The sequence below is a fragment of the Achroia grisella genome, unplaced genomic scaffold, assembly GCF_030625045.1.
Source record: "Achroia grisella isolate CSIRO2021 unplaced genomic scaffold, CSIRO_AGI_Agris_v1 utg702, whole genome shotgun sequence".
NCBI lineage: Eukaryota > Metazoa > Arthropoda > Insecta > Lepidoptera > Pyralidae > Achroia > Achroia grisella.
Window position 1 is genome coordinate 3,612,145 of NW_026712999.1, and position 22,126 is coordinate 3,634,270.

General features: G+C 31.0%; 1 protein-coding gene across 1 annotated transcript; it reads left to right on the forward strand.

Moving 5' to 3' along the window:
* The first annotated feature begins 6,471 nt into the window (after nucleotides 1-6,471).
* Nucleotides 6,472-15,296, forward strand: LOC131850132 (cytochrome P450 4C1-like). The gene is made up of 9 exons (XM_059200303.1): nucleotides 6,472-6,628; nucleotides 9,317-9,426; nucleotides 10,033-10,123; nucleotides 10,986-11,165; nucleotides 11,724-12,112; nucleotides 12,832-12,900; nucleotides 13,855-14,023; nucleotides 14,502-14,681; nucleotides 15,136-15,296. Exons 1-9 carry the CDS (start codon nucleotides 6,478-6,480, stop codon nucleotides 15,294-15,296), a joined length of 1,500 nt encoding a protein of 499 aa, XP_059056286.1. The 5' UTR covers nucleotides 6,472-6,477.
* The last annotated feature ends 6,830 nt before the right edge of the window (nucleotides 15,297-22,126 follow it).

The following is a 22,126-nucleotide window of genomic DNA, read 5'->3' on the forward strand; positions in this document are numbered from 1 at the left end:
TTGAAAGATATATTTAGACATTTTTTGTAAATACATAATTTATAGAGAACACACACAGAATAAAGTTGGCCCATCACAGTAAAATCACCAGAAATCAAAAGAACCACGATTGTTGTGAGTGAAATGCGTGGAGGTCAATCTGATAAGATATGCAACCAATAGATTTTTTTTTACCCACAGTACCTCATACGTTTTTATTCTGAAGGACTAACTTTTACGCATATGAGCCTAGCCTAGACACAAAGCTGAGTGGTAACAAATTTGATCGCAAGCTGTCTTTGTTAATTACTAGCTATGCCAGCGACTTCGTCTGCGTGAAATAGTGATCTCGGATAGCATAAAATATATAATAAACTTTCCCAAGAAAGACAAAGAAAAAAGTTTTAGTGATCTGGCTTCAAAAATCACGTTTTAGAAATACGAATAGAAATAATTTTTATTCAAATAAACTCAATGCAAGCACGTTAGAATAGTCCTATTTTTGTTATTCTACCACTCATTCGGGACATTGCTCATTTGAATAGATGTTATTTAAAATAAATAATTAAACAATAACAAGTAAGAATCATGTGATAAATCAATATAGAGACCACTGAATGGTAAACGGTTACCGTAGCTTATGGACGCCTAATACACCAGAGTGTGACATGCGCGTTGCCGACTCTTACCCTTACCCTTTCTTGCTGATTCTTCTTGTGATGAGTCTGATTCCTGTATGAGCGGTAGAATAAAAAAAACTGACTATTCAAAAGTGCTTATATTAAGTTATTTTAATAAAGATTATTTTTTTCTATCTTTCTTCATTTCTTTCTTTCCTTCTCTCTTTCTTTCTTTCTGTTTTATTTCTTTCTTTTTGTTTTTATCTGTATGTTTATCACCCTTTCACGACTGTATCATACTTTATCATTCTATACTACCATAAATAGCTAATCGGATTGTGATGAAATTCGTAATGAAAATAGATTGCGTTTCGCGGACGAGACGGACATGTTTGTATTCTACACATAATAAGGGCTGCAATTAGGGATGACAGTTTTTACAGACGATGTCATTACTAAAAGCCAGTCATAAATAATTTAAATACTAAAATTGTTTCAGAAGTGGTGAATATATTTATTTATTCATAAATTAATATGTGGATTATAATTAAAAATTCGGGCCCTGTGTTATTTGTAAAATTGTTCTTATTGAGATAGAATGTTAATCATAAATTACAAAACTATCCTGCTAGTACGTTAGCAACACTCTGTATGTTGGGCGTAGTAATTTGGTAGATGACAAGTTGAAATAATTAATTCATAATTATTATACATGTTGCGCGACTTTGCTTTATTTCAGTTAGTTTCAACACTTGCTTAACACATTTGCTTTGATTATAGTATATACGAATACTTTAGGTTGTGTTTCTACTATTTCTAATTAATTAATAATAGTTCATTCAATCATAATTTAAGAGCCGCGCTCTTGTCGATGGAGCTTTTCACATTTTCCATGATTTTCCATCAATCTCTTTAGTTGTTGATACGACACTACTCCAATTTTTTCCTTGATCTGCTTAATATAGCTGTGTCTTGGTATTTCTCATTCCCTCTTTTCTTCTATTTTTTCTTCGTTAATATTATTCATAACTTCGTCATGTCATATCAAATGCCCCAAATAATTACATAGTTTTATATTATTAACTTTTTTATACCCCCTGGCAATTCACACAACGTAGTCCCAATGTAAGCAAAGCTTGTATAATAATCATACTAATTAATATAAATGTTTATATCGTGCGAGTTATAGAACCTGCGATCATCGGAATCGGTTAAACCGCTAGATCACCGAGGCCGTCAGCAGAAACAGAAATACTTATTGACACAGCTAACGATTTGTCGGAGTAACTCCAGCCACGATGCTCTCATCCCTTCAAATTTAACAAATTATAGTCGCGTTACATATTTGATACTGTTGTTTTGTCAAATATGTGATTAATATTACTCCTAATAAAGCTTGTTTTATTATATGGATAGTATTCTTCTGAAGTGGTACTACATAATTGAAGTATTCCCTTATTAATGTTACTAAATCTTAAACTTCATTATATATTACATTTTGAAGCGAGTTCACTAATTCCAGTTTTAATTAATCCAGTAAACTTACTACAATAGCTTTAACTAACAATACCTTATAATGTAATATAAAACCAATTAATGCTATTTTTGTGTAGAAAAATAAAATAACATTCATCATGCCCTTGATATTAAACTTTCATGCGGCGGATGACATTTCTTTTTTATAATACAGGGGACAAACGAGCATGCGGCTCACCTGATGGTAAGTGATTACCGCCGCATGAGCACCCGCAACATCAGGGCAATTGCAAGTACGTTGTCGGCCTTATAAAAAGGAATAAGCTCTTTTCTTGAAGGTTTCAATATCGTATCGTTCGGAAATACCATTGCTGGAAGGTAATTCCACAATGTGGTTGTGCATGGCAAAAAGTTTCTAGAAAACCGCGCTGTGGAGGACCGCCATTCATCCAGAAGATCACGATGTTATTTTAGTTTCTGTCGGGTGGCACGGTGGTGAAATTCAGCAGCTGGTATTAATCCGAACAAGTCCTCAGAACACACCCCGTGATATATGCAGTAGAAAATGTACAGGAATGCAATATCTCGCCGCAAAGCCAATGGGTCGAGTCTGTCACATAGACGTTGGTTACCAAGACATCAGCCTCATACATCACTAAATAGTAATAATCGCCACCGTTCTGTCAAGTTCTGTCAGGAACGTATTGAATGAGAACAAGAAGAAGAATGCCACTGATAAAGTAAATCTATAGGAGTAGACTTTTATGAATATTTACAGTAATATAGGTGCATCAGAATAATAAATACATAATAACTTATTAAGCTGTTGAGTAAATTGGACAAAATATAACAATGAGTCACATAAGTCAGGAAAAATTCTCCCATTTGTGAACCATTCATGCGTGCGTTGCAAAAACTGTAGGACGTATATAATGTACTAGCTCTTGCGCGCGGCTTCGCTCCCGTTAATTTATCCCCTTAGGGGTGGAATTTATCAAAATTCTTTCTTAGGAGATGCCTACGTCATAACATCTAGCTGCATGCCAAATTTCAGCCCGATCCGTCCAGTGGTTTGGGCTGTGCGTTGATAGATCACTATGTCAGTCACCTTTGAGTTATATATATATTTGGATAATAGAAATGTATCCCTTAAATAGATTTGCAAAAAAGTAAAGATATATCTATATTTTATGTAAGAACCGTTATAACCAAAGTAGAAAACTGTATTGTATTTAATTTTGATACTACAAGAATAATGTGTATATTACAGTACTAAATTAATTATTATCATAAAAAGTATATTTAACGGTTTTGGAATTTAAAGTAGATGGACTTTTTCCTATATACTAAGTGATGTATATAAATAGTTTGGAAGTTAGGACGATTGGAAACAATTCAGACACGGGCAATATTCATCTTACGAGTTCCAATTGAATTCTGGATAGGTTTTATTTATCAGTAAGTAGTAATGAATACATGCACACTTTGATTTGTGTTTAGTAACATTATATATTGCAGGAAAGGTAATAATTTTTTTAATGATATTGTTCGAATTATATATATTGTTATATATAATTCTAACAATAGTATATATCCAATTTGTACATAATTAAGAAGCATATAACATATTATATAAAGATGCAGGTATAAAAAGCATACGCTATCATACATAGTCAAAACACCGTCCTCGCCGGCGAAGACGATGACCTCAATCACGCCATATAGCACAATCAACCGAGCGCCTTCTCGCGCCCGGGCGCACGACACCAATGCTCCTGGTCGCCCCTACGACAAAAACTTCGTCCAATTCAAACGAGGATCGTAGTTACGACCGCCTGATACTAACCGTAGTATACGACTTTAGTCAGGCAGAAGTTGGCCTTCAGCCGCTCCATAAGTTCTTCCGCTAGTTTGATGAAGTCATCCCCCTATCGTCCTTTGAAGCTGTAAAGGCCAGCTGCGACCAACAGCTTTAGAGTATTTCGAAAACAAGTACAATATGGTTTTATCGCTAAAGAATCTTCCAGACAACTTCTGTTTAGAGGACATAGAGGAGCAAAGAACACAGGTGTATGTATATTAGTTGTAAAAAATATTATGACCTTTCAAATAAATTTCTTTCATTGTTTCAATATTGATAACCTTATTTAATCACACAAGTAGATAGACCAGATAATTGTGTATCCATATAATATCATACATGTGAAAGTATATAAAATAGTATGTCTGTTTGATTGAGTATCTGTCTATTTTACTGTCTGTTTGTTTCTTAAATTTCCACAAATTAACGAATGAACAATTTTAAAGAAATTTGACAAAAAGATAAGTTGTATCACGCGTAAATCAATAGACTTTATCATTTATAATACATATATAGAAATATATAAAATTGAAGTGTCTGTTTCTAATTTCAATTGGGCAACTTTTCACCAAATGCAAATGAAGGTATTACATACGATACGGTACTTACATAAATAAAAAAATTATTTGATGTTAGTACTCATTTTGATGGGACTTCCACTCGCAGATAGATAATATTGTATGGAGTAACTTATGGTACTTTTATTTTAGAAATGTTATTTATTTTATTTCCACGCGGAATAAGTTTCGTGTAACAGTTAATATACAAAACGATATCATTTTACGACTAAATACCTCAACGGTTTTTAATGGAATTTGTCGTGTTAACAGATTTTATAACGACATCAGACAATCTATCTTATATAGTAAAAAAAAAAAACAGAAGAATTCGTATTCTTCTGTTTTTTATCTGTAGCTAACTAACTTTACACATACGAAATTTGAGCTTGTTTCATCGCATAGTTACCTGATGTTAAGAGTTAATACTGTGTAGTATAGTATAATAATAATAGAGCCATTATTCTATATCAGACTACATTGTTCACTATACCATACGAATATAGTAGCTAGCTAACTTTATGCATACTAAATTTGAGCTTGTTTGTTTGCATTATTACCTGATGATGATGAGCAATAATATAGTATAGGATAATAATATTAGTGCTATCATTCTACACTAGATACCATAGTCCAGTATAGCATAATAATAGACAAACCCTAGAAACCTGATGCTACATAGAAAAATAATAGTCTATACAAAAGCAGAGCCTTCATGATAACCCTACCGTTCGGAGTACAGTCATAACAAAATTATTATTGTAATTAGGGGTCCGCATTTGGAAAAAAGTATACCTAATATTTATATGACTCTTTTATATAAATAAAATGGTAAACAAGCGGACATTTTAACTGATGAACAGTGTTTTCTTTCGCTAATAGATACAAACATCGTTTTATTATAAAATGAATTTGATTGGTTTTTTATTACTAAGGTAGCATTCAAGCAGCAATATAGTTACGTGTGCGTTTGCGACCTTTAAAAATATTAATATACCCTTCTTGAAAAACCACAACCGTCTGTAGAGAAAAAAATATATAATTCGTTTTTTTTTTATAACTGTACTAAAACTTTTATATTTTACCATATTTCTGTTGTAATTTAGATATTTCAGGACAATCAGCATCATCTAATTCCAAGCTAAGTAGAGCTCCTGTTATGGGTGTTAAACAGTTGATACAAATCCTAAGATTATACATATACATAGAAAATACCGATATAAATAATCATACTCATGACTACAAATATTTCCACCATATGAGGAATCAAACCTGCGACCACCGAAAGACGGCGTGCTAACTACTACACCACTGAGACTGTCAAAATGCATTTCACATATCTTATATTTATAATACATTAGATAAGACGACATTCACGTATTAGATTTGTAATGCACCGGTCAGTATATTCTCTGTTAATTCTGTATTTAACTGATAACTAACGCTGTGTTAATCCGTCTTATCGCTTGCTTCATAATAAATCACATTAACTTATAAATCACAACATTTGGGTAATCGACTTTAATCCAGTTCAGTAAATATACCATACACCATAGAACTAGCCAAACAGTTCGGCTTAGCACCTATGTACAACGTAGTTGAGTTATATAATATATTTATATAAATATAACTAAATGTATATATGAATGTTCTGGAAGAAATTTTCGACATCCTTATGAAGAACCGTATCCGAAAAGTAATGTGATTAGGAGAAGTAAGTGGAATTATAGACGTATCACTTAATGTTTTTGTTTAAAAAAATATTATGAACATTAAAAAAAATATATATAGTAGTTATTTCGAAAGAAAATTGTTAAATTTTCTACTCTATATTATGCACGGAACCATTAAAATACTAATGTTTTTTTTCTAATTTTTATATCTTATTCATTTATCTGCTTCATGTGTTTACGATAACAATGTGTATTTAACCATACTAGTCAATCGCTGCATAATTAGTTTCACAGGAGACGTTACACTAACTATGCTCTACATTCTAATAGTTATAGTGCTAACACTGGTGCTTTGGCACCTATTCGTCAACTACCATAAGGATGCCAGGATATTCAGAAAGGTGCCGGGAACACCGGATAGATTCTTATTCGGAAATGCTTTGGAAGTATATGTGCCGCCAGGTAATTTATTTAATTTTTCATATTACATTAATAAAATGGTTTTTTGTCTGTTCACGATTAAAGGCTTGTACATAGCATAAGTGGCTCAAAATATCCAATGACTAAAGGATTTTAATGTTAACTATGAACAGGTTTTAATGTAATTCGAATGTAAGTGTTAAGATGAATTGTATTACGACGACGAACTCACATGAAGTTGTATATTTCCAGAAAATCTTATTTTTTATATATGTAATTTCATGGATAATTTTGAATAATAAAATATAAAATTTAAAGTACTGGTTACTAGCTTAATTCCGTGCCTCGTTGAAAATTTTCACTTTAAGTATCCTAGACTAGTTTATAAACGAGTCTAAGATATGATCTATCTGTGCAATAAATTAAGTTTAATAAATTAATTCATTCGAATCCGTTAAGTAGTTTTTGAATGAAAGAGTATCAAACATCTATAATTATAAACTTACACGTTTATAATATTGCATGCTTAAAAATAACAAAATAAGCGATATTTATACTTTAATTATACTAGATCGTTTAAAAAATTGCTATTTCGAATTTTAACAATTTAGGTTAAGGATTATATATATATAATTAAAATTAGGAATCATTCATAAAATATTCGTTTACTTGTTATTTCAGTTTATGTACATTCTTAAAAAATATAAATATAATATGTGAATGTATATATGCTTGTTAAAGGTATTCATAGCATAAACGGAAATCATATACAATGCTTAAAGTAGCATTTAAAAAAATTTCCTTTACTAAATAACCTGCGCAACTCTGTCATTACATTTTTTTTTTGACATCACAGTTTTACTCTTTTATCAAATGTTATGTCAATCATCCAAAGAATATATTATTGTAAAGTGGTTTGTTAATTTGATAAAAATGTATATCTATTATACATTTTTTTTTAAATTAGCAAATTATAATTTATATTATATTATTTCAAATAGCAAGCTTTATAATAATAAACCAAAAATCTAATAAATGCATTGCAGTAAAAGTGATTGATTAAATAAATTATCTCAACAAATTATGTCGATAACGGTTTATACTGTCTTCTTTATCTTCTTCTTAATTATGTATTCTTTATTCTTAATTATTTACATATCACAAAACTAATATATTACTGAAATAGATAAAAAATATCAAATATTTGAAATTGAACTCTAAAGATAAAACATTAAAGTAAATTTTCCAAAGTTTTGAATTAATCCACTATTGTACTAGGTGTTACGATATAATGATATCTTAAAATTGTAACGAGGCTTATACAGTCTGATTCTCTGTTTGTGTGTCAAATTGTCAATACATTCCCAAAAAGAATTAAAGGAAGTACAGTGTAATAGTTATTAGAATATATTGTTAAATATGGATCAACATATAGGCTAGGGAAAGTTGGAAATATACCCGAAGGCGGCCCAATTTTTACAAAATTGTCAATACGTTACTAACAATTTAAATAATCAATAAATCAAATAACAAATAGCGTCTATAAATGTACACGAGTACAAAGTTGGGAGCATCACCAGTTATATAAATAAGAATATAAGTACAAAATAACTAACAATAACAGTGATAATTATAAATTTATATCGTTGTTTAGAGATCAAATATTGATGAAGAAACATAAGACTTAACGAGCCAGAGATATAAACTATCAACAGATGGGCCAACATTATGCTTGTTCATAAAATTAGGATCTAAAAATCGGTTAAATAATTACAATATTAATTCAGGACATATTACACAGCTCCATCTAGTCCCAAGCTAAGCAGAGCTTACGATACTAGATAACTGATATATTTAAATACATTTTTTAAATGCATACATATTATATTTATGAATACAAATATTTGTACCGTGCGAGGAATCGAACCCGTGACCACTGGAGGCAAGGCGGTGTGCTAAACAACTAGACCACTAAGGTCGTCTAAGCAAGATCGTTTATATATTACATAGTTACATATAGGAACTATATTCTTGATGTCTAAGTTAGTTGAAAACAAACATATATCTGCGTCAAGTGCTTGTTATGTTACGATATTAATAAATATGTTTATTATCTATTGCTTATTGATAATATTTTGTATTAAATAATAGAAACTATGTAGATATCATCTGTATATTATTTATATTATTTTTTAAATTAGTTATTGATCTTATTTGTATTAGCCCTTTATAACTGATATACCTACTTAAGTACGTATGTTTTTTTTTCTGGCCTTTATAGTCGACCACTATAAAGGCCAGAAAAAAAACATGTACTTAAGTAGGTATATCAGTTATCCATAACACATGTTCTGCTTAGCTACGTCATTACTGTATTGCGTTGCAACAGATTTATTGAAATTTATATATAAATACAAGAGTGTTAAAAATAAAGATATTGCATTTATAATATATATTACGCCGACCCCAAATAAATGGGATAAGGAAGAAGCAGATGATTGCACTTATAATTTAAAATAGTTTATGAATATTTATGTGCGCAAGGGTAGGTTCATGCCTGAAAGATATCTCTTCCGTACAACCTGACACTGTTACTTACTTGTTAATAATTAATACAAGTTATTATAGGCAAAGTTGCGGGTAACAACTAGTATACAATAAGATGAATTATGTCCAATTTCTATTAATTTGTGCACCATTTTAGAATTCACACAAATTATTTATTTTCAGACCAACTATTTGATGTCAGGAGAGCATTGGCTAAAAAGTTCAAGGGTATATATAGAATCTACGTTTACCCGTTTAGATTTTTATCAATTTACAATCCAGAAGACATAGAGGTAAGAATTACTCATCAGTCCGTATTATTACCAATATAGATTTAGAATAAACTTGCGTGTGGTAACTCATGCATTTTTAGTTACCAAGCAGTTTAATTTGTATGATGTGTGTCAGTTGAGAAGTTAGATAAACCAGTGCAAGTACCTTTGGAATGGCAATGCACGAGTGTTATATTATGAGTGACACTAAATAACGTGATCTCCGTAGTGCTGTTCATGTATACAACCGACATTTACCATTTACCATAAGATTCATCAGTTTGTTTGCCTATCCAATTCCATAACAAAAGAAGTAATAATTATATTTATTTGCCTTCACGAATAATGTGTAGAGACATAACGGTCTTAGACTCACTAGGGATAGTGAATACCACCGTCATAGTCATAGGCATAGGTAAAAACCAAAAATCATACTTCTTAGATTACCGCGTGTGTAGCAAAATTAGGACCGATTTCTCATAGTGTACTCGCCTAGCCAATTTTACTCCACTACTTTTGAAATATCAATATTTTTCACTGTTTCTCCTTACGTTTGTGTGCGCAACAAAACAAATTATTCAGTTTTATAATATTAGTATAGCTTTAAATTAAGTGTTGTCTTCACAGATTATATTGTCTGGTATGAAATTCCATGAGAAGTCATTTCTGTATGAATTTATCCAGCCTTGGTTGGCAGAGGGACTCCTTCTTAGTAAAGGTATGGTCTTATTTAGTTCTTTAACTCTAATTAATTAGTACTAGTTGGTAGTTTGTGTTTGCATTTCAACTTCAAAATGTAAAGTTAGAATTAAATTATTTAGAAGAGGAACACACAAGTTTACTTGTTCATCTTGTATTGAGACAGCTTTCCAAATGAACAGTTGTATAAAAAAAATGTGATGACTACTCAAAAGTGCTTCAATGTAAGTTTATTTGAATAAATAATTTTCTATTCTATTCATATTCACGACTGTACATAACCTTATAAAAAATATTAATTTGTTGTGGATTGTAGTGATTGATTTGCCTACATATAGTATGAGGTAGTGCTTTCTACTACTACTACCCCTATTCAGAAAACAAAAGGTGAGTTCGAATCTGGCCAACACGAAATATAGTATGTCAATTTATATTTATCACTGACTCAACGGTTAAAGAAGATCTGTAATAAAGCATGAAACTAATCGTAATATGGGCTTAGTAGCATAAAATAAATAAATAATCCTAGGACGATGGTCAGACGGTCACCTTTTACTACTATCCACGTATATAATAATGTTATAATTGTGCACACGAAATTAGAATCTTAAATCCAGAATCTGTAAAAGAAATTCGCTGAAACAACCCTTGACAGATCAATTGAGCATCCAATGCAAATACTAATATTTTTTTGCAAATACATATCCAAGGCGTAAATATAACATAGAAAACATTCAAACTAATGTAAACATCCTTATACATACAGATATTTGTATCATGCAAGGAATCAAACCTTCGACGATCGGAGTAAGGCAGTGTGCTAAACCGTTAGACCACTGAGACCGTTACGGCTCGAAGCTAAATATTATTTAATATTTTAGGTGCAAAATGGCAACAAAGGAGAAAGATCTTAACGCCTGCCTTCCACTTTGATATTCTACGTCAGTTCCATATAACTATGGAGGAGAACAGTAAGCGGTTGACAGAAACCTTGGCGGATGTTTCAGGGGAAACCAATATTATACCTATTATAAGCAACTACACGCTAAATACTATATGCGGTGAGACATACATACATATAAATTACTGCACCTTGCAGTAATTTATAATATATCTACTTTATAATATAAAAGATAGCTTATTTACTTCATACTAGTAATCCCCACCTAAAAAGTTACACTTTTTAATTTAATTACCTATAATAACTTTACATAATCATTTATAAAGTTTTTTTTATAAAAGAACCACGCTTTAAAGCCGCGTATAGCTATCCAGCATGAAGAAATCAAGTAGATCCGGGAAATAAACATTCACCGATACAGTCACTTGTTGATACCACTTTTAATGTCCGTTTAAATATATTAATAACGTGTATAGAACACAAACTTTAAAAATAACCCGTCACGATGCATTACAAATCTTTGAAGTTTTCGGCTTGTTTTATACTATGTATAACTAGCATACAAACCTTCTTCTAGAATCACTATACCTATTACTGAGAACTGCATTAAAATTGAATGCGTAATTTAAAAGATATAAGCGAACATACAGCGACAGCGGCTTTCTTTTATAATATGTAAAGATATATAAAATTAAATATTCATATTTGTTGTACATAGAAACTGCAATGGGCACGAAATTATCGGAAGAAACGTCAGCAGCAGGTGTATCTTACAAGAATGCAATACTGACACTCGGCCAAATATTTGCACAACGTTTCACTAAAGTGTATCTATTCATACATTTTCTATATAACTTATCTTCGTTCAAGACCATGCAGCAGAAGTATATAGATATAGTGCAAAAATTCACAGCAGATGTTATTATTAATCGCAAGAAAACTTTCAAGAAAAATGATTTAGACATGAGTTTAGCAGAAGCAGAAGACGATGGTGTTTATAAGAAAAGAAAGAGAGCTGCATTTTTGGATTTATTACTGGCCGCTGAGAGTGAAGGAAAAATTGACACATCTGGCATTCAGGAAGAGGTCGACACTTTCATGTTTGAGGTATTTAAAACTTTTGTTTTCTTGAATCATAGCAATAAACATTTTCTTATACTCAGTATTATCTAAATATTTTCTTGATTTCATAATTGTTATTATATATTTTACACAATTTGGTATTCCTCTGTGCAAGTCCGTTTCATTACTTCATAGATTTATATTATCTTGTTTAATTGATCACTGTTGCTGACGTTCTGGCCACATACTTTTATAGTTCATATATTATATTTTTCTATAGAATTTTATTATATATTTTTGGTGTACAGAACTTTAATATTAAATAAACATTGTGACAACAACAATCACCAATAGGGAAGGGCGTAAATGTTTCTAGTAATGTTCTCTCTCTCTCTCTTATTTGTAATCTCATACATGGTAATAGTAGCGGAGTTAAACAAAATAACATAAATTTATTAAGTAATGTTGCTGCAATGTCTAATAAAAATAATAATTTAATATGAAAAAATAAAAATTATTTTGAGTGCATTATATTACTGTTCAATCGCATTTGCAATATTGTGTATTATTTTTACCTCATATTTATGATTGGGACAATAATAAATACAATAATTTATTAACTTCTTCATCAAGTATTTGGTTTATTTTATAATTTATCTGATCATAATGCTATCGGTTTACTAAAAACAAAATATTGGAACCAAATATATTACCTAATTTATATTAAAAAATAATATTATTGTTGTTATTGATTTATCTTTTAGGGTCATGATACAACGGCAGCTGGACTTACGTTTTTAACATTGATGCTAGCAAATCACCAAGATGCACAGGTATATCTTTATACTATATTTTTGCTAAGTTCCTTCACACTAATAACTATTTGTTGCTTGTATACACGTAAATTAGTAGTAGATATATTTGTGAAACGGTTTCATTTAGAATTTTTTATCGGTTGATCATGGTATATTCTTAATTAGAGTAGATATCTTGTAAATAAAATATGTTTATATTAACGCATAAAAATACAAATATCAAACAACAAGGCTTCAGTGACTCCAAAGAATTGATTACACACTGATTCAAATTGGGAGGTCGGTAATAATGTAGGTCTTTAATTAAAAATTCTAATACCTTATTTTTTATTATTAATATCTAACCCGTTAACGTTATAACATACTAGCTGTGCGGTTTCAACTGTTGTTTATAGCTTATGTGTTATTCCGATGTAGAAGCAATATTACTATAAAGTTTCATAAAAATACGTTCAGTAGTTTTGACGTATAAGAGTAGCAAACATCCATCCTTACTCATAAATGTTCGCGTTTATGATATTAGTAGGAAGGTTTATTATGAGGTACAAGGCAGAAACGTGATAATTATTAGTACAAAATATTCCAAAGTATTTTACAAAATATCCAAATTTCGTAACTTGAAGAAATTACGTACTTACTTTTTTTGTACTTTATACATTCTATATTCAACTTAATTATACAATTGAACTTCTACAAATATTAACTACTAGCTACTAGCTAGCACAGCTGTGTTCGGTTTCACCCGCGTGAAATTTAGCCTATAGGTTATTCTGACGTATAAGCTATATTAATGTAAAGTTCCATCAAAATCCATTCATACTTTTTGCGAGAAAGAGTAACAAACATGCATCCATATTCACAATATTTCGCATTAATAATATTAATAAGATTCTCTAAAGTGTTATAGTCGACATATTATAGCAGATTGTCACAACATCCAAATATGCAACAATAAACAAATGTACTTTACAGCAAAAAGTTTATGAAGAAATGCAGGGTATATTTGGAGATTCAACAAGAACAGCTACAACTGATGATCTATCTCAAATGAAATATTTGGAACTTTGTATAAAAGAGACTTTAAGACTCTATCCCCCAGTTCACTTCGTGGGAAGAGTTTTAAATGAAACAGTTAAATTAAGTAAGTGTTTTTCGTATTATTAATATTTACATTTTGTATTATCTATAGAAAATTAAAGCTGTAAACTAGACTACAGAACACTAATTACTTTTATATTCATACTAGCTGACCCTGTAAACGTTTTGCCATATAAATCAAAATCGCTATTAAAAAATAAAGGTTTGTGATAGAAGGATGAATATTTAGGGTTCTATGTATTTTTAATGCCACATTATAAAAAAATAATATACATAGTTTTGTCCAAAAAATAAAAAAAAATGTTAGGGGTGGACAACCCTTATCATGTGAAAAATAGATAGTAACCGATTCTCATACTTACTGAATATGCATATAAAATTTCATAAAAATCTGTCAAGCCGTTTCGGAGAAGTATGGTAATTGACATTGTGACACGAGAATTTTATATATAAGATCAGTGTAATCATTGTCCCTTAAATTCTAATTAATTGAAATTAATCATTTTCACCTATATTCGCAGGTAATTACACGATTCCAGCTGGCACTGAGTGTTTAATACATATATTTGATCTACATCGCAGCGAAAGTTTATATAAAAATGCAACGGCTTTTGAGCCTGAAAGATTTTTACCTGAAAACAGTGTTGATAGACATCCATATGCTTACATACCCTTCAGTGCTGGACCTAGAAATTGTATAGGTAAGATAAAATATTGGTAAAGTTATAAAAATCAACAATCAACATTACTTTGTCTATATCTATCGATAGTAATATTGTAAATGCTAAAGCGTGACAGTCTGTTGTCTGTTCATAACTAAAATGATAAATGGGTCTTATAAAATTTGACGTGAACACAAATTTTATTATATAGATCAACAAAGATTGTTTTTTACCTAAAAAATATTGTGGAGCTCTTGTTCTAAGTACTCTAGTGTTTAATTCTAATTTATTTTCTACGAACCTTTATTTGAGGAAATCTCCTTTATTTTATACATATTATCTTTCACACTTTCTATTCTCATTTAATTTTTAATAATAATAATAATACCCCTAGACAATTTAAATTGCGCCATCTAGTCCCACAGCAAGCAGAGTGTCTTTTATGGTAATTAGACAACTGATATAAAAGTTGTTATTCAAATTGGATTTACAGGTAAAAAATTTGCAATGATGGAAATGAAATCAGCAATGTCAGCGGTGATTCGGCAATACAAACTCGAACCGATAACCAAACCAGAGGAAGTTCGATTCGCCGGTGATCTTATTCTAAGATCTATCGATCCTATTTACGTGAAGATAGTTAAAAGATCTTAAATGAATTATATTATGCTTTATTACGTATCTCATGTATTCATAGATGTAAATAATGTAAATATATTATTCTGTCGACTATAATCGTATTGTAATAAATGTAACATTAAGTATGTATCTATTTATTTTCTTTATTCTTTATTCGTTATTGTACACACACACACATAATAAAAAAAAATTGTACAGAATAAATGTAATGTACAAGGGCTATATTAATTATCTCTCAAAAATTCAGATTTCTAACCAGCAAACCTAGAAAATGTTATAGGATCATGTATTAAATAGAATAGTCATACATATGTGCAACGATAAACAGGATGATATTAAAATATTGTTTTAATGATATTAACTATAAGTATCAATAGACATACATAAATGGTACATAAATAAATTATAAGACATAAGTTAAAATGTAATTATAATATATACCTAAATATATATAATATAAAAATACGTCAGCATTGTGAACGATAATACGCTTTTAATCGGCATTTGAATATTTCAATACTAGAACTGGCACGTATTTCGTGAGGTAAAGAGTTCCATAATCGAATAACCGTCACCACAAAAGAGCTGGAATATGCCTGCCCAGAGTGTACTGGAGTCCACAAGAGTAATTTATTCTGAGATCGAGTGTTCATTTCTGTCGGATGGAGAAATGTGCAGAAGGATTATGCAAGATGTTGTACAGAAGACTGAGAGTGTGAACATTCAGTCGAAAATGAAAGGGCAACCATTTTAACTGTTTACGGTATTGAGTTATATGGTCAAACTTACGCAAACCAGAAACAAACCGAATGCACATGTTTTGGAGACGTTCCATTTTGTTGAGCAGTTCACCAGTGGCATCAAGAAAACAAACATCTGCATAATCTAGGAGAGGTAAAAGGAGTGTATGAGATAATTTGACCTTCGTTTTAAATGGAAGAAATCTCTGAAGAGGCCTTAAGGAGTGAATGGTCCCATATATTTTCTTACTCACATGTTTAATGTGAGAAAACCAGGAGAGGTCACTATCAATGTAAACACCCAAGTCCTTTACTGTTTTAACATAAGAAATTATATCCCCATTGTATATTATTGAAGAAATGTGCATTGAATCTAATAAATTAAGCATATATCTATTCTGCCAATTATAATCGATTGTGATTTTTTGGAAATGAAATAACAAGCAGACCATATGCCTTAGCAAGCCACAAATACACTCGAGTTCCGTATTGATCAAGGAGATAGCATTATCAACAGATGGTAGGTCAAAACTGCGGTACAGTTGTAGATCATCATCATCATCATCATCAATATTTCTATTTATATGTATGTATATATATATATGTAAATGTGTATATATCATACAAGTATATGGTAATATTTGATGAAACGAAGAAAATCAATCAATCAACCATATTTCTGCTGCTCATACTTTCGCACTAAGTGGCTTTTGATAATACATTTTAGTCGTGATAGCATCGTTGCCTATTGATTTACTAGCCTGAAATAAACCTAAGAGATCGTAACTTCAAATCTGAAAGACGGCACAAACTAGTCTCTACTGTTATATTTCGGACTGAGTCTCTGGTGAAAGAAACACTGATATTAAGAAAAAATAATCCTAGATATGTAACCAAAAACAGATTAGTACCCGTAGGCAGAGTTGTTATTATAGCACTTCTTTTTCATGTCTAGACTCAAAGAATGTTTTGAATTTTTTTTATACACATACGATGTCTTATATATACGATATAGATATATGACGTAATTTACTTATGCGGCTCACATGATGGTAAGTGATTACATAATGGCAAGGAAGCTGACTATTCCACGGTAACTGGTAACTGTTGCCTATATATATAAACAGTACTACGAACATCCGATTATCCTGTGACGGCAACATATACATATATCACTCATGTGTAGCTATTCCGGTGGACTAAGATGTCATGTCTTGTATTCTGCAATTTCTATGGTATATTTATTTATTTATTAAAAAAATAAAGTAAAGATGATCACAAATATACAAATAAAGGTGCACATGGCAGACTTATAATAATAATAATCTCAGGACAATTCACGCAGCGCCATCTAGAACCAAGTTAAGCTAGCTAAAGCTTGTGTTATGAGTACTAGACAACTGATACAAATACATAGATAATTTTTTTTTCGTAAATACATACATATTATACATAGAAAATACCCAGACCGATACAAACAATCATACTCATGAATACAAATGTTTGTGCCGTGCGAGGAATCGAACCCGCGACCATCGGACATAAAGCGGTGTGCTAGAGGTCGTCGACTTAAACCTTTGTGGCATTTTCTTACATTAAACCATAGGGCAAGAGAGTTATATAGGCACTGCATTAAAGAAAAATATAAAATATAAGATTAAATGTGTTCATAATCATATACAATACATAATATTAAATAAATAATTATATATGTGAATAATATTAATATACAAATAAATATATATATATATATATATAAATCAATAGTAAATGTTCGATATGCAGTAAGTGTTATGTATCTGAACTTTCAAGCGAGAGACTGATTATAAAGAAAGTTGATTGGCGTCTAAAATAAGTAGACAAAGGTTAAATGAACTAGATAATAATTATGTTATGACTTTAATACTCTCATAATTGACAGTCATAACATTGTAATTATCACATTAGTTTAAAATCGTTGTATTACACATTGAAGGTTATAAGTTTAATTTATTCAGATGTTTTAATCATTGTCTGAAACAAAAGATAAAAATGTCTAGTCACAATATAAGCCGTAAATAATGCAGAGTTCATGAACTTCAGTAGTGGTAAGAAATGTCTGTTGCTATGGGCATGATAATACTATTTTATATGTAATAGCAGATAAGCTGACAGTCCGCCTGATATTAAGTAATTACGTAGGTCACACTATTATATGCGTAACTTAACTCTGTTATCAGCGCGACGGTTGACTGATTGTAGAGAATGCATCAAATCATCAGTATCGTAAGCTTATTTTCCGCCATGTGTAGAAACTCCACCTCTCTCAATTTTTGTGTGCAAAGTAATAAATGGAGAGAGAGTTGTCACAAAACATGTGTATTATTCTATCTCTATCTATCTATCTATCTATCTCTGACCAGCACGATGATTGAATAATGATATGTATATAATTTTATGTGCAAAATAATAAATAAATTGTAACCAGTTCCCCTCACAGGGACAAAAGAAGCATCTCATCAAAGGGAATATATTAAAATAAATAATAATAACCCTGGACAATTCACACAACGGCGTCTAGTCCCAAGAGAAGCAGAGCTCCTGTTATGGGTACTAGATAACAGATATAAATACTTTTTTTTGTAAATACATACATAATATACATAGAAAACACCTAGATTGATACGGACAATGCTTGTATCATGCGAGGAATCGCACCGGCGACCATCGGAAGTAAAGCGATGTGCGAAACCACTAGACCACTGAGGCTATCACATAGCACTACGGATACCATCTTATTCTGTGAGAGCACCTGTTAGTTGATATTCTTAAGGTCTTTTATCCTATAATTTAGGTAGTGACCTAACCTCACTCTTCAATTGGAATACAGTTTTCGAAACAAGCTGCTTGGCATCTGAAAAAGGTGAGACATAGACACAGTTAAAAACATAGACGAATTTTTACGAAGAGGTTAAACTGTAATAGGGATATAACTAATATCTAAAGTACTAGTAAGATAACGTTTGGTCTTAACTAGAAATATCTTTATCGTTATAACATTTTATTTACACATAGTACAGTTGTAAAATTATGACGACGTCGAAATTTTTTCGTTTGTCTGTTTATCTGTCTGTGTCTTAAAGTTACACGTAAAAATGGTTGGAGGAATTACAATAAGGTATATTTATTGTAATTCCTCCAGCCATTTTTACACACAAGGGTAAATAATTAATTAAAAATATTCATATAAAGTAACTAGAACGATACAAATAATCATAGTCAGGAATACAAATGTTCAAGCCCTGCGAGGAATTGAACCCGCGACCGCCATAATAAAAGTGGTATGTTAAACGACTGGGCCACCGAGGACTTCAAGTTTACAGCTAATTGCTACTCACTAACTATTATATACATTACTATTATTTTTACGCTTTATTATAGGTGGTATATTTTGTATTTTATTTAGTGAAGAAGGCAATGCTTCTGTATAGATAGCAATGTCTTGGACCTTACCCAAAATTAAATTTAAGAGATGCAATGGCTCGAGCAGTGTAACAATTACATTTCTTTATTTGTGGTAGTCCTTTGATAGCCATCACAGTTGGCAACAAAATTAAATATAGTGTAGAGTGGTAGATAAAAAACATATTGTTATGACTATTCAAAAGTGCTTAAATTAAGTTTATTTGAATAAGTGATTTTCTATTCTAAAAAAATATTTACACATACAAAGCTGCGGGAATCACTAGTTTAACAATAGAAATCTCCACTACAATGTGACAGATAAGCGCAGATAAAAAAATGTAAATAATATTAAATAAACTTGACCCTGATAGTGAATGTTTTTAGTGGCAATTAAAACGATAAACAATCGTCTGACTTTTAACTTTATATAACTGGCACATTCCAACGGACGTCAAAAGGGGGGAAAGGGGTTTGTTAGTAATGTGGACTGATGACCCCATTGCTAACAATGTACCTTATCAGGTTGAATTCCATGCGGTTCCCCTTGGAAATCATCTTATCATCTTCCACTGGTGACCCGCCAGCTCAAACCGTTAGCGCAGGCGGGCGCAGCATTCCATTATCAACCATAAGAAAAAAAATAACCGTCAAATGTAACCACAGACGGTACATAATCATGTGGAACTTCATTATGCATTATCATTCTGGAAGGCTTAGACATCATGAAAGTACTAATCAAATATCAATTAAATGAATTCTATGAAGCTCTAGTAACTGTGCGATGTGGCGGAAACACTGCCTATAGAGCAAGAAGTATTGTAATATGCAATTTAAATAGGAGAGATGTACCTAGAAAAAAATATATAAGATGTATGAATCATTTTTACTGTGGAATATGAGCAAAATCTTAAAGAAGACTGACTTTGTTTGAAAGAAAAAATTAAGATCCTGACACTCAATTAGGTACATTCCGATAGCCGTGGTTTCGATCCCGAATCCTTGATATGTTTTAAGAATAAACGTTACACAGAATACACTGTTAGTTAACTCACTAAGACAAAATGAAGAATCTCTATCTATAATTACACTCAGTTATGCCCATTATATAATTTAAAAATATATTCACACTATTTGTTTGCATGACATTAATAAAGATAAGATGTAGCTGCATCTGTCTCTGTCTGAAATACTATATGTTTGCCAAATACAGTATTAAATGTATGCTGTGGCACATCTCAATGAAATATGGGTGATGCTATTCACTGATTTTATTTATGTACTTAGAAAGCAAACAAGCTGACGGTCCAGTGTCCATGGTGATACCAGAAACGTCGAGAGAGGTAAATACCTTTATTTGCCATAAAATTAGTTCGTATTAAGATCCGGTTAATAATATAAATAATGTATAGTAAACACGAAAGTTTTAAAATAATACATGCGTTGCCATTTCATAGGACCAAGACGTCATGTCTCTATGTACTGCACTTTAACTGTTTTATTTTAGCCAATAAACGAAATAGCGTACAAAGCTGCCGGGCGGCTATGGGTACAAAAAGAAATAATATGGCTATATATATATGTATATCAGTTCAGGTTTTTATGAGTTTATTCTTTAACAATAATACAAAAAAATAAAACCTCAAACTTTTTATATAGTAATATTAATGTAGTGTTAGGTATGTGAGTAGGGGCAGTATACTTGGTTTGTTGTGTATGTATATAGAAAATATATATAGATCGATAGAATAAACTTTATTTGTAACATACGCTAAAGAAAATGCATAAACAAAATATTTAAAAACATGTATAGTTGCAATAAGGTGGTAAAAGAAAGTATATTATAATAAAAGTAAAACAGACATAAAGTTATGTAGAACAGTATAAAATAATTAAGAATTAGGAGCACAAGGAAATCCGTTCGTCTGCTGAATAAGTCGTTTGACTTTTTTATTTTACCGCCCAAACTTAATGTACCACAGATACACAATATTGCACGGCGCGCAGCCGCAGTAGAATGACGAGCGCGTCATAGCTGTATGCGATGTTAATACTAGTAGGAGTATTAACAGTAGATATATGATTATCACATTTCTTGTAGATAGCAGTTATTAGGTAACACAATAACAAGTCTCTACTTCAGTATCATTACATAGTATAAAACAGTCGCTGTCGCTGTCTGTCCGTCCCTATGTACGCTTAAATCTTTAAAATTACTACTTTAGTTTTTTTAATAGGTAGAGTGATTCAAGAGGAAGGTTTATGCATAATACATGTACACCCGTGCGAAGCCGAGGTGGGTGGCTAGTATAGCCTAAAATTTACATTTATCTTGAAAAATTCGCAATTATGATATACTTACGGTGATTACAAACGTCATTTAAGCCAGAATACTAAAAAAAATATTCGGCATAAATATTTACATAGTGTAAATATTCTATTATTACTGTTTTAAATTTTGACGTTCACAAGCGATTTTTTTCAATTTAATCTATGGACTAAATTGGAAGAAAAATCCTAAAATATATGTTATGCATAATGTTTACATTCAAATTTAGGTATTACTTATAATTGTCTTATCTGCATATTCATGATAAGGCATCGTATTTAAACATACTGGTCAATGAGTATACAGTTATTTTTTTTAGAGCCGCTTGTGAAATT